This window comes from Vombatus ursinus, unplaced genomic scaffold, assembly GCF_900497805.2.
Source record: "Vombatus ursinus unplaced genomic scaffold, bare-nosed wombat genome assembly UNPS02014852.1, whole genome shotgun sequence".
NCBI classification, from domain to species: Eukaryota; Metazoa; Chordata; class Mammalia; order Diprotodontia; family Vombatidae; genus Vombatus; species Vombatus ursinus.
This window is the reverse complement of record NW_020954630.1, coordinates 6,732,323-6,743,586: the sequence shown is the minus strand read 5'-3', so window position 1 is coordinate 6,743,586 and position 11,264 is coordinate 6,732,323. Positions and strand designations below refer to the sequence as shown.

General features: G+C 46.2%; 1 protein-coding gene across 1 annotated transcript; it reads right to left on the bottom strand.

Annotated features, from left to right (window-relative positions):
- Positions 1-5,350: 5,350 nt before the first annotated feature.
- EN2 (engrailed homeobox 2) lies at positions 5,351-11,008 on the bottom strand. Its single transcript, XM_027840920.1, has 4 exons — positions 10,964-11,008; positions 10,582-10,864; positions 10,162-10,518; positions 5,351-5,667 (listed from the first exon to the last, which is right to left on the bottom strand). The coding sequence occupies exons 1-4, from the start codon at positions 11,006-11,008 to the stop codon at positions 5,351-5,353; spliced, it is 1,002 nt and encodes a 333-aa protein (XP_027696721.1).
- Positions 11,009-11,264: the final 256 nt, after the last annotated feature.

Here is an 11,264-nt window from a genome sequence, read left to right as displayed (position 1 = left end):
CGGAGCCCAGACCATCCCAGGGGCGCTTTTGGGAGCTGGTTGGGCGGGGGAGTGAGTGTTGAGGTCGGATATTAAATCAGCGGGAGACAGAATTACTTTTTAGCAGAACCCGAGCGAGCAAAATACTCCTTCTCAACCCCCACCCCTCCGCCCCCATCCATCCCCGCCTCCCCCCGACTCAGATATGCATTACACCCTCAATGGCGAGGGCATTTGCATATATAGTGCCTGGATATTTGTTTTGTATGCTGTATGCCTGGGCACACCTGTGATATCCTGCGTTGGAGCTGCTATCGATTTGCACTTTTCAGTCAAGGAAAGAAAAAAAAAATACAGCATGCTTTCGTACTTAGACACAGGCTCATCTAAGCGTCTCTTTATTTCTTTTTCTTTGGGAAAATAAAGCACATCTGTTTTGGACCACGTCGGTAAAGTAATAAGCTATCTTTATTCTGAGGCCCTGAATATCTTCAACTAGCTTTGTCAAAGCCCTACTTACTGGTCTATCTCCTGTTGAGATGCAGCAGCAGCTAACACGTGGTTAAATGGGGCGGGGGCAGGAGGACCGTGCTGAAGGACGGTGGGGGTGGGGGTGGGAGCTCGAGAATCAGGATAGGGACCAGTCAACAGCGCCTATCCATCTCTACAGAGGAAGACGCTTCAGTACAGGGACAGAGTGACTGTGCCCCGTGCACATCGTCCTAAGTCCTCTCCCATACCTGCCGTCTGGCTGTGTGTACTACTATGCGGTAGGGTGGTGGGCACACAGAGACACGTCCTTGGGATCTCAGGGTTCCCCTGTTCTTCACCTAAGTCGAGCCTCCCGAGGTTTTTGCGGAATTAAACGACCCGCGCAGCACTACCGATGTCTGCATGCACTCCCATCTGATCAGTGACACATACAGGCAGGCCTGGTGGCCCTAAGAGATAGGAGGGCGCTAGTTTTTAACTCCCACGGAGGGCTAGAGACCCAGCAAAGTGAGTCCTTAAAAAGTTCCAGAGGCAGTGGAGATAAATTCTTAAAAGAAGCTTTCATTTTGCTCACACACACTCACGCATTCGCAATCTTTGGTACCAGTTTTGTGTGAAAACAGAAAAAAAAAAGAGAGAGAGAGAGAGAAACTATTAAGAGAACCCCTCTTTTACAGTATGCAACGAATTGCCAGATTAAAGGACTGGAGGATTAGCAAAAATGAAAGCAGAGGAGTAAATTGAATTAAAAAAAAAAAAACTAAAAAGGAAGCAGTTTGGGGTTTTCAACAGACAGGCCAGAGATCCAGGACCTTTCTATCACTTGAAGAGAGAACTGGCTTTCAATTAGAAAGTGCAGCTAGAACTGCCTTGTTTTGTGGTGTGGCTTTGCTTTCCATTGCTGGTTTAAATGGTGGAATCACGGGGTTGTATTACATGCAGTTATTCTTATTGGCAGCAGTGGTGCTGGTTCTTAAAAAGTCCAAAAGTTCCAATCCATTGCCTTACGTTTGAAAAGATTTTTTAAGGTCCCCAAACCTTTAGACTCTGTACTCCCCCAGCTACCTACCCCGGGCCGCTAGTCTTGAGACTGGACAGATTGTTGTAGACGACAGGTGTAATCCAGGCCTCCCTTATTATCCCCGGGCCTCCAGAGAACCTCACTGTATCCCCGTTTGACCCAGGCATGTTCCCAAAGGCCCTGAACACAAGACACGTGCAACTCTTTGAAAACCTAATCTCCTCACTCTTTGTTTCCCACACTATCAAATATTCACTTTCTCCACATACACACACCTTTCCCTACTCTCTAGTTTTTCCTGCCTCGCCAATCTCCCTTCCTATTTCCTCAGTTTCTCTCTCCCTATGCCTCATTCAAATCAATAAAAATATTTAATCTAGCTGGCATGGATACAGTGCTTTAAGATTTGCAAAATGCCGTGCATACATTTGCTTGTTTAATCTATCTACCAAAAGTTTGGTTTTTAAAAATGTTTTCTTTTGCCTGCTTCGAGGTTAAATCTAACTACCAGCACTCCATGTAGAACTGGCTACCCTGGAAAATCAATGCCTGAGCTTCCATCTGACAGTAGAACTAGTTAAATAGCCTCACAGTGCCAGATCTGAGCCCAAATCACCAAAACTTTGTCTTTGACAGAATGAGTAGTCCTTCACTCATTTAAATATATGTATAAAGTTTTAAAGGAAAATATGCTTGAGAGGGACAAAGTCTGGATAACAAGAAACTGGACATACAAAGAAGTATCTTCCTTTTCTGGGAATGGGGGTGGGGTGGTAGAAATGTGACCAGGTACACTTCTCCCTTAGATTGAACAGACTACTTAGCACAAACAGCAACTGACATTTTCTGTCTCAAAGTCCAAACCAAGAAGAAACAAAACATTTCCCCTGAAATTTTCAGAGGTCTTTTCGAAGGTATCTGCAGCGCCCCCCCAAAAAAATTAAAAAATCAACTCAACAACATAATGATTGTCTCTGTCCAGGCACCAGCCTCTCTAGATGCACAATAACTGGCTTAAAGTACCTTCCCCCAAATATCTTTTAAAAAAAATGCAAGCAAGATTCCTTTTGAAGTTGAAAAGGGAGACCTGTTGAGCTCTGTGGGATTAAACATCCTTTTTTTTTTTTTTAATGCAATATCCTATTTTAAGCATTTCCTCCCGGTAAAGGAATGGGGATTTAAAATACTTTGGCTGTTCTGTGTTCACATTTGAGGTGTCAAAAGTGTCTTCCTTATTCAAGAAATTGATTAAATGTCTGGCTGCAAAATTATCCACCCCTACACTTCAATGGCACCAATAGAAATCTATTTACACCTCCACATTGATCATCTGGGTTCCCCACTCAGCTCACAAGACTCAGAAATACACTTTAGAAGGACTAAAGTCCTTCCACATGTCACATTGTGTATTTTATAATAAAGTGTTTTTATTTAATGTAATCTTCAAGAATTTAAACACACAAAAATGCAGTGAGAATGTTCACAATCTTGATACCACAGTTGTAAATAGAAACATTCATTTTTCATAAGATTATAAATATTTGATACTGCAATTGTAAAATGCACATGTTTTATAAACTGAGGGAAAAAAATCTTTGCTTTCTGCTAAAAAGGCATGTCATCTTGTCTCCTAAGCAGCAGGTGATTATTCACAGAATTTAAAATTACAGCTTCTGTTTTATAGTTTCCTTTTTTTTTTAAGGTTTATACTAATATGTACAACGTGTGTCTATTATAGCTGCGAAATAAAGAGGTTTAAGGCAAAGAGATCTAAGAGAACCCTCCATCATCAGGGATACATCCCTGAATCATTGAACAACACACACACACATACACACCCTCCCCTGTCTGGGTTCCACAGGTTGACATTTGGACAAAATTCTTTCCCCTCACACCAAACAGAAGACAGTGTCAAAATATACATATAATGTGTGTATATATAATATATTAAAAACTGATGGGATAGGGGATATATTTGTTTATTACATTACATCACATCTTCAAATCAGAAGAAAATGTATGTTTTAGCTAGAAGTGTTCCCCCCCCCCAAAAAAAAGTATCAAGGAATGATTATTTACACTGACTTTACTTTCCTATAGATCTGTGGAGCACTACAGTTAAGTTCCCCTGAAAATCACAACAGTTGCACTTTCCAAACTTTGGGTTGACGTAAGTATTTATATGTGTATTCATGGTAGGGAAAACACAGTCCATAGCAAAAGGAAGCTACTAGGATTTGTTTTTACTAAATTAAAATACTAACTACCTGTTTTGGAGCCTGCAGGGTGCAGCGGACAATGTTTGTGTTTTGGGGCCCTATCTAGTTGAAAGCCTGTAAAGCCTAGCATAGGAATTTCTGGATCCCAAAGGCGTCAGGGTTGGTGCTTTTAGCCCAGGGCTTGGAGCTGAAGAGGCAGGGAAAGACCAGTGTGTGTAAGTGTGAAAGTAGGGAATGAGCCAGAAGAAAAGTTTCACCCCAGAAGCTCCCTAGATCACCAGCCTTGGCTACCCCACCTATCTACATACACAAAGCCTAGAATCACTAGATATGAACCTATCATTACTCCCAGAAAATAGACCCGGAGCTCGGCAGATGGTGGGCAGAGCAGGGGGAAAAATTATTTTCCAAACTGTATGGGAGCTAAACTGGGGAACTAGCAGCTTGTGTGAATGTGTGATGTGTGATATCTGTGTGTGTAAAAGAAAGACAGACAGATACAGGCACAGAGACGAAGAGAAGGAGAAAGAGAGATTGAGAGAGACGATAGATGAGAGATTGAGAGATGAGAAAACATGCATGGAAGGACCAGGGCCTCAGAAAAAAAGGGGTGTGCGGAGAGGAGAGAACAAGAGGAGCAGGGAGAAAGGGAAAGGAAGAGTATCCACGTAGGACACAGTGAAGGAAGGAGAAAGAGAATGTAATATGTTTTTTCTTCCTCTCCCTCATTCCCCTAACTTCCCATTGCATGGCCCTGGAAGTCGTGATGCTGACTTCACACAAGACAAGACATCAGGACCTCGTCCAAACAGTCCTGAAAAAGGAAAATAGGGAAGGAAAGCCCCCCAAGCAGCTCCTTGGTGCACTCCCACCTTCTCCCTTCTCTGCCTAGCACCACTGGACTCTAGAGCCCACAAACCCGGGGACAGGGGCGAGGGGGCGGGGAGGGGACCCGAGGGCAAGGGGGCCAGCCGGGACAACCCAACCCGAAAGAAGGAGCAGTTAAGAACAAAGTTAGAGAAGCTCCCCAAGCCCCAGGCGCTAGGGGGTGGGGCGGGGGACGAAGACTAGGTCCTAGAGGGTATCCTTTCCTGCTTTTGTCCCCCACCCTAAAAGCCAACACAAAGAAAGTGTAGAACTCATAGAACAAATAGGAGCTATTTATTCGGTTCACAGTTGTGTGAAATGCAGCAATAAAAATCTTTGGACTTCAGCAAGTTGTTTTAATCTTTTTTTTTCTTCTTTTGAATTAAAAAAAAATAGTGTATAATGTCCCTTAATGGCGCTTAGGGAATTTAAAAAAAGATGTAACTCTAAGCACCCCAAAAAAGTCATAAAGATAATATCTAAAATCCCATAAACACAAATAAAAACTCAAAAATACTTTATAATCAGATATTTCAGATTTTACAACACCTGTAAATTATATACATAGAATATTGCAGAATCATACCGAATACACAATATCTTCACAATGCTGGTATAATCTTTTTACACTGGCCCTTTTTTTTTTTATTAAATTATTGCATTGTTTAACTTGGACTGAAAATTGGATTCCCCGGGTCCCTCTCCCTCCCCGCTCTGTATCCTCCCCAGCCCCCACGCCACCCCCTTCCCCACCGCCCCCCTCTTCCTTCCGCTACTCGCTGTCCGACTTGCCATCTTTCGCCGTGGTCGAGTGGTTATACAGTCCCTGCGCCATGAGATGAACAGCCAGCGTATTTTTGTTGCCCGTGGCCTTCTTTATCTTGGCCCGCTTGTTCTGAAACCAGATCTTGATCTGGGACTCATTGAGGCTGAGCTCTTGGGCCAGGCTCTGCCTCCGCTGCTCGGTCAAGTACCTGTTTGTCTGAAATTCCGCTTTCAGTCTTTGCAGCTGTTCGGCAGTGAAGGCGGTCCGGGGCCGCTTGTCCTCTTTGTTCGGATTCTTCTTCTTTGGTTTTCGAGACCTGGGACCTGAAGAAGGGGTCCAGGGTGGCGGGGATGGGGTGGTGACGGGATGTAGGAGTAGGGAAAAGAGAGAAAGCGAGAGAGAGAGAAGCCAATGACCAACTATCCCCTATTGCTGAATAATTGAGGGGGTGTTGCAAGTGAGAAAAGAGAAACAAAAGCGAGCCCCGAACACCAACCAACAGTCGAACCAGCCCTTTGCAAATAAATTTGGAGAGGTGAACTCTAGGGGTACGGCCTAATCTTGTATGGGGACTGGGTGAGTAAAGAGACGGTCAGGGAAGAGGTGATTGCGTGCAAAGGGTAGTAATGAGTGGCTGGGGGTGGGGAGAGGAGAGAGGAGTAGGGATTAGGGTCACAGGAGGAGGAGGGGGTCCCGAATGGAAGGGTCTTCAGCTAAAAGTTACATTAGAGGAGAGTTGTGGAAGAAATCAAAATCGTACTCTTTCCTAACCTTTTTGGATGATAACAAGAGGAAAAGAGGAAGGAGAGAAAGAGGAGAGGTGTGGAGAGAGAGAAACACAGAGACAGAGACAGAGACCGGTGGGAGCATGGGGTGGAAGCGGGGTAGCTAAGAGAGGAAGGAGATCTTAAGGGTAATGGGAGAGTGACTGCCCTGAGGATCTCACAGCCTCTTTGCAAAGAGCAAAAAGGGGTGGTGGGTCCCCAGTGAAGGAAGCTATGGAAAAGAAGAGGACCCAGAGCATTTCCTACTTCTAACTAAATCCTCTTGCTTCCCCTAGGGAGGCACAATCCACTCAAGTTCACTGTTTCATTTAATGACCCTGGTAGCCGTGGACTCTGAAGCTTTCCAGGGCCTAGACATCTAATGGTTCCATAGCAATTCCCTCCCAAGAGTCTTTCTGGGTCCTGGGGCACCTGAGATGGGTAGGGGTATAACACAGACCAATTCCCAGCTCCCAGAACAGCCAAGTGTTTCCTGAGCCCTATTCCTTTTTCTCAATGACTCCCTCCCTCTTGCTGGAAAACAAGCTTACCTACAGGTGCTACCTTCTTGACTTCTCTCCTCTCAGACCAGGATAAACACCTCACGGCTGGAACATTTGACAGTCGTCAAAGTGATCTACACTTGCTCACCACTGCCCAGTCTGCCCCCACCTTCTCCCATTACTGTGGTGTCTTCAACTTCACAAGGTTCTGATTTAGTGATAATAGGATGCTTCTGGGGAGGGGGGTGTCATTTGTGCCCTTAAAAATCTTGATGTAGGGCAACTTAACTAAAACTAAGGGGGTATAAAGTTACACACATACATAGAAAAGGACATCAAGGGGAAGGAAAAGAAGAAAAAAGAGAATGGGAAGGAAGGGAAGGGAAGAGGAAAAGGGACTTCTTTTTTGGTTGGTGACAAGTAGTCAAAATGCTGGGCCAGTTCTTGGATGAAAGAAAATAGATAGGGGTAGAAAAGGGCCAGAAAAGGAGCTTTTGGATATAAAGTGTCCTTACGCCAGATTTTAAAAATCTCAACATATGTTTATAAACTTTAGTGTATGACTATTCCCCTAGAGCTTGGTCAAGCAAGTTTTATGAAGCTAGACAGAAAAAAGGCTGGGGAAAAAAATGCTTTCATTTTCAATATCCAAGGAAGGACCAGCATTCTCTCAACACTTATTCCTCTCACCATCTTTTTCCTTCCCAACCTCTACCCCTCCACTACCACAGGGACCCCATCACAGGACCTTCAGTGAACTGTCTAGAACAGTATACGTAATAACAAACCAATTTTCACAAAGAATAAGGGCAGATTTTGACCTTGGGTGGAGCTTTCTTATCAGTGAGAGGAAAACTCTGCACCCCATGGAAATGGGAGGACAGGATGAAGGTAAGAGAAGGGAAGGATAAATATTGGCATGGGAGAAGGAGGTTGGGTAGACAGCAGAGATCTCAGAATGCCTCATGTTTGGGAACTCATATTTTTAACGTCAAAATTAAACTATATTTCTCTCTGAATCAAGTTAAAGATGGGAGGGGATGGGGAGGAGGAAGGGAAGGAGGAAGAGAGGAAGAAAGGATGGTGAAAGCAGTTCTGCTCTGACACCCTTGAATTTTCAAAATCGAATACACAAGAAAGGTGGAGTGAGAACTGCTTTCGAGCTTGGCCTTGTTTTGCTAATCATCTTCCCTTTCACTGTCCCAGGCTAAAGTGGTAGTAGCTGGATAGAGACCAGGAAAATAATAGTAGCCATTCTTGGCCCACCCCCACCCCACCTGATCTGATCTCAAAAAGTCCATGTGAATGCAGTTTCTGTGGTTTGGGTTTGGAGGGCAGTTATCTTTCTGCCTTTCTCTCTCCCTTCCTCATCTCTCTGCCCTCTTACACAAATCTATCCTAATAAGTTCCCTATATAGGTACAGACATATCCGCCCCCATAGCTACATGCATATTTTAAAAGAACAACAAAAGAAGAAGCTCCCCCCACCGCCATCCCTAACATCACATCCAGTCCCATTCTGAAATCTCCAAGTTCACTCCATTCATGAAAAGTAATGAAGGAGCTAAGAGACACTGGTCCCTCCTTAAAATGAAGGGTGGAGGGGTAACTGGGGGAGGGAGCACAGATAAAGATAAAAAGCAAACTCTTCCCTTATCCATATCATATGTATTAATATTAAATATAAGCATTGTTGTTTAGGTTTAAAAATGGAGGGTGGTTATTAATACTGAATTATCCTGGTGACAATTTCTTGTGGCTCCTTGCTGAGTTGGAAAGGAAGAATCCTGGTTTTTATTTTTTTTGGTCTAAGCACAAAGCACAGGCGAGGAGGTTTCTCACCCTGGCCTGTGCCATTGTGAGGATATATGTTAATTAAATATTAACAAAGGAAGGGAGTCGAGAACAATGGAGTAAATTTCAGTTCTGGCTGGTAATATTATTTTACCCTAATTATTCATTTTTCGGATGAGGGAAGGGGTGTTGAAGAATTCTTTTCAAATGTTGCAAACTCGTTCTTAGTTAAACTAAACCACCCTTTCCCCCAAAAGTCAATATAGTTGGTAGGGTACTGAAGAGGGGGAAGGATCTAACACAACAGGGAACACGTCATTATAAATATTATTTTTATTATGAATACTATTTACAAATGGAGATTATTTCCTGTAGCTTTTCCCAGACCTGAAACTACATTTCAGATGCTTAATGACTTCAAAGTTCCTATGGATTTTTTGAAGAAGGAAAAAAAAAAAAGAGGTATCGAACATAGACCCTCCTAACTTCCCCCACCCTTCCCACTTACACACATTTATCTCCCTCAATCCTATTTCTCACTAGTGTAAAACAGCAAAGAAATCTTTTTGGAATGAAGGTTCTTTTCTAAAGGATTTTAGAAGCTGTGAAATCCCAGACAGCCAGCCGCCTGCCCCCAGCTAATTCTCCCCTTTTCCAGTCTGAATGGAAGTTCTCCTTCCCCTCCGAAATCTGAGCCTATCTTTATCCCCGGGAGTAAAAATAAAAGATGATTAAAAGCAGAAAAAAGGACTTCACTTCTGTTCCTAACCCCTGCACCCTTTCCTTACACATCCCCCATAGGTTCATACTCGGTGCCCGCTTTGTCTAGGCCTAAAGAAAAGAGTGCCTATATACGGAAAGTTTAAACAGTTTTGGTGTTTTAACCCCAACCAAACCACCCGATTATTGGATTGGGAAGAAGGGTGGAGGGAGGGGAATCCAGATTCTGGAGCTAGTCTGAGCTCACTTGGAAGAAGACGGAACAGGAGAGTAAGGGGATGGTTGCGAAGGAAGGACTCGTTTATCTGGGCCTCTTCCTTATTTTCCCGTTTTCTCTCTTTCTCTGTTTATAAATGACCAGAAACATAACCCTCAAACAGATCTTGCCTGCTGACCCAATCTTCTGAGCAAATTTATACTTGAAGGATGAGGTCTAGTGCAAGTGATTAGAAAAGGAAGGCCCCTTTCAGGACCTCTCCCCCTTCCTTTCCACCCTCCCCCACCTCCCACCCCCCCCCACCTCCAGTCTGTATTTACAGTCTCATCCTTTCCTCTATGCTCCTCGCCACTCCCCAGAAAAACCCGCCGGGGGAGGGGGATAAAACCTCGATCCACTCAACGTCCATTTGTGGATTAAGTTTTCCTCGCCCTCTCTTGCCGCTCTGGACTTCGCCTCTAGTTTTCAATTTAGGTCGAGTGTGTGTGCTTTCACCACCACTCCCCCTTCCCCACTGGGCAGGAATTTAGATCCTTTCCTACTCCCAAACTACCAATCGTTTTTTCCGAAAAAACAGCTAAAAGAGACAGTGGTAGCCCAGCCATTTGGCTGGGATTAAAGAGAAAGGAAGGAGGCAAGCGAGCCTGGTGCAGGGATGAGGGAAGGATGAAGGGAGCCAGATGAAGGGTGAAGGGATGGAGGGAGTAGACAGAGGCTGAGGAGGGGTGACGGGTTCCAAGGGTTTCAAACTTGCCAGAATGACACCTCGGGGCTCAATGGTAGCAAAAGTAGGATCGGAAAAGAAACGTCGTCTTTACCTGAAGAAGGCCTGTCCGAGTAACGCGTGCAGTAAACCCAGGCGGGCCAGAGCATGGGTTGGTTGCCGGGGTTGGAGCTGGCTTGGGAGCTGTCCGAATCCGAGCTCACCGACAAATCGCCGCCGCTCAAGCCCCTAGACTTCAGGGCTCCTTCCAATGGTCCCCCTGGCTCTCCTCCCTTCTTGCCCCCGCCTCTGTGCAAGGAGAGCGCTTTGGAGCCTCCTTCGCCGTCCCCGGGAGAGCCTCCCCCGCCTCCGGGCAGCTGCCCGCCTGCTCCCGGCGCCGAGGAGGAGCTCCGGTGCTCCCGGTTAGAGAGGAGGAGCCGATGCGGGCTGCCTCCGCTGCCCCCGCCACCTCCTCCTCCTCCTCCTCCTCCACCGCCGCCACCTCCTCCTCCTCCTTCCTCTCCTCCTCCTGCACTTCCTCCTCCTCCTCCTCCTTCTTCTCCTCCTCCTCCTCCTCTTCCTCCCCCTCCGCTGCTGCAGCAGGTCCCGGCTTCCTTTCTTCGGCCGAACTCCGGCCGCAAGATGTTGTCGATGAAAAAGTTAGTAATCCGGTGCGGATGCTGGTGGTTCCCGGGCGCCTGCAACACCACGGGCAATATCAGAGCCCTCCTTCTGCCAGTGTCTCCATCGCTGGGGCTGCCGCCGCCGCCGCCGCCGCCGCCTCCGCCCGATTCCTCCTGCTGCTGCTGCTGCTGCTGCTGCTGCTGCTGCTGCTGCTGCTGCTGCTGCTGCTGCTGCTGCTGCTGCTGCTGCTGCCTCTGGTCCTCACTCGCTGCCGCCGCCGCCGCTGCTGCTGCTGCCGCTGCCGCTGCTTCTCTGTGGCTCTGCTCATTCTCCTCCATGCTGTACACAACAAATCCCAAAATGTTTCTCTCCGGGTTAAAAAAAAGAGCTACACTCCCACCCCCTCCAAAAAATCCCACCCCCTCCCCTTCGCACATACAGCCCCACACCCGCCCGCCTTCCTCCTCTCTTCAGCATCTTCAGTGTATGTTTCTGAAGCCGCCTCTGGCTGCTGTGGCCACTGCGGCGGGTCCTGTTGTTAAAGGAGTGTCTGGCTCCACTCGGAGCGAAAGCCACGTTCACATCCACATCCAG

Excerpts from the sequence above, each read along its gene's own strand:
- EN2 (XM_027840920.1), bottom strand. The coding sequence starts at position 11,008 with ATGGAGGAGAATGAGCAGAGCCACAGAGAAGCAGCGGCAGCGGCA. Across the intron at positions 10,865-10,963 it reads GAGAAGCAGCGGCAGCGGCA|CAGCAGCAGCAGCAGCAGCA; the intron begins GCAGCAGCAGCG and ends CAGCAGCAGCAG. Across the intron at positions 10,519-10,581 it reads AGGAGGAGGAGGAGGAGGAA|GAGGTGGCGGGGGCAGCGGA; the intron begins GTGCAGGAGGAG and ends GAGGAGGAGGAG.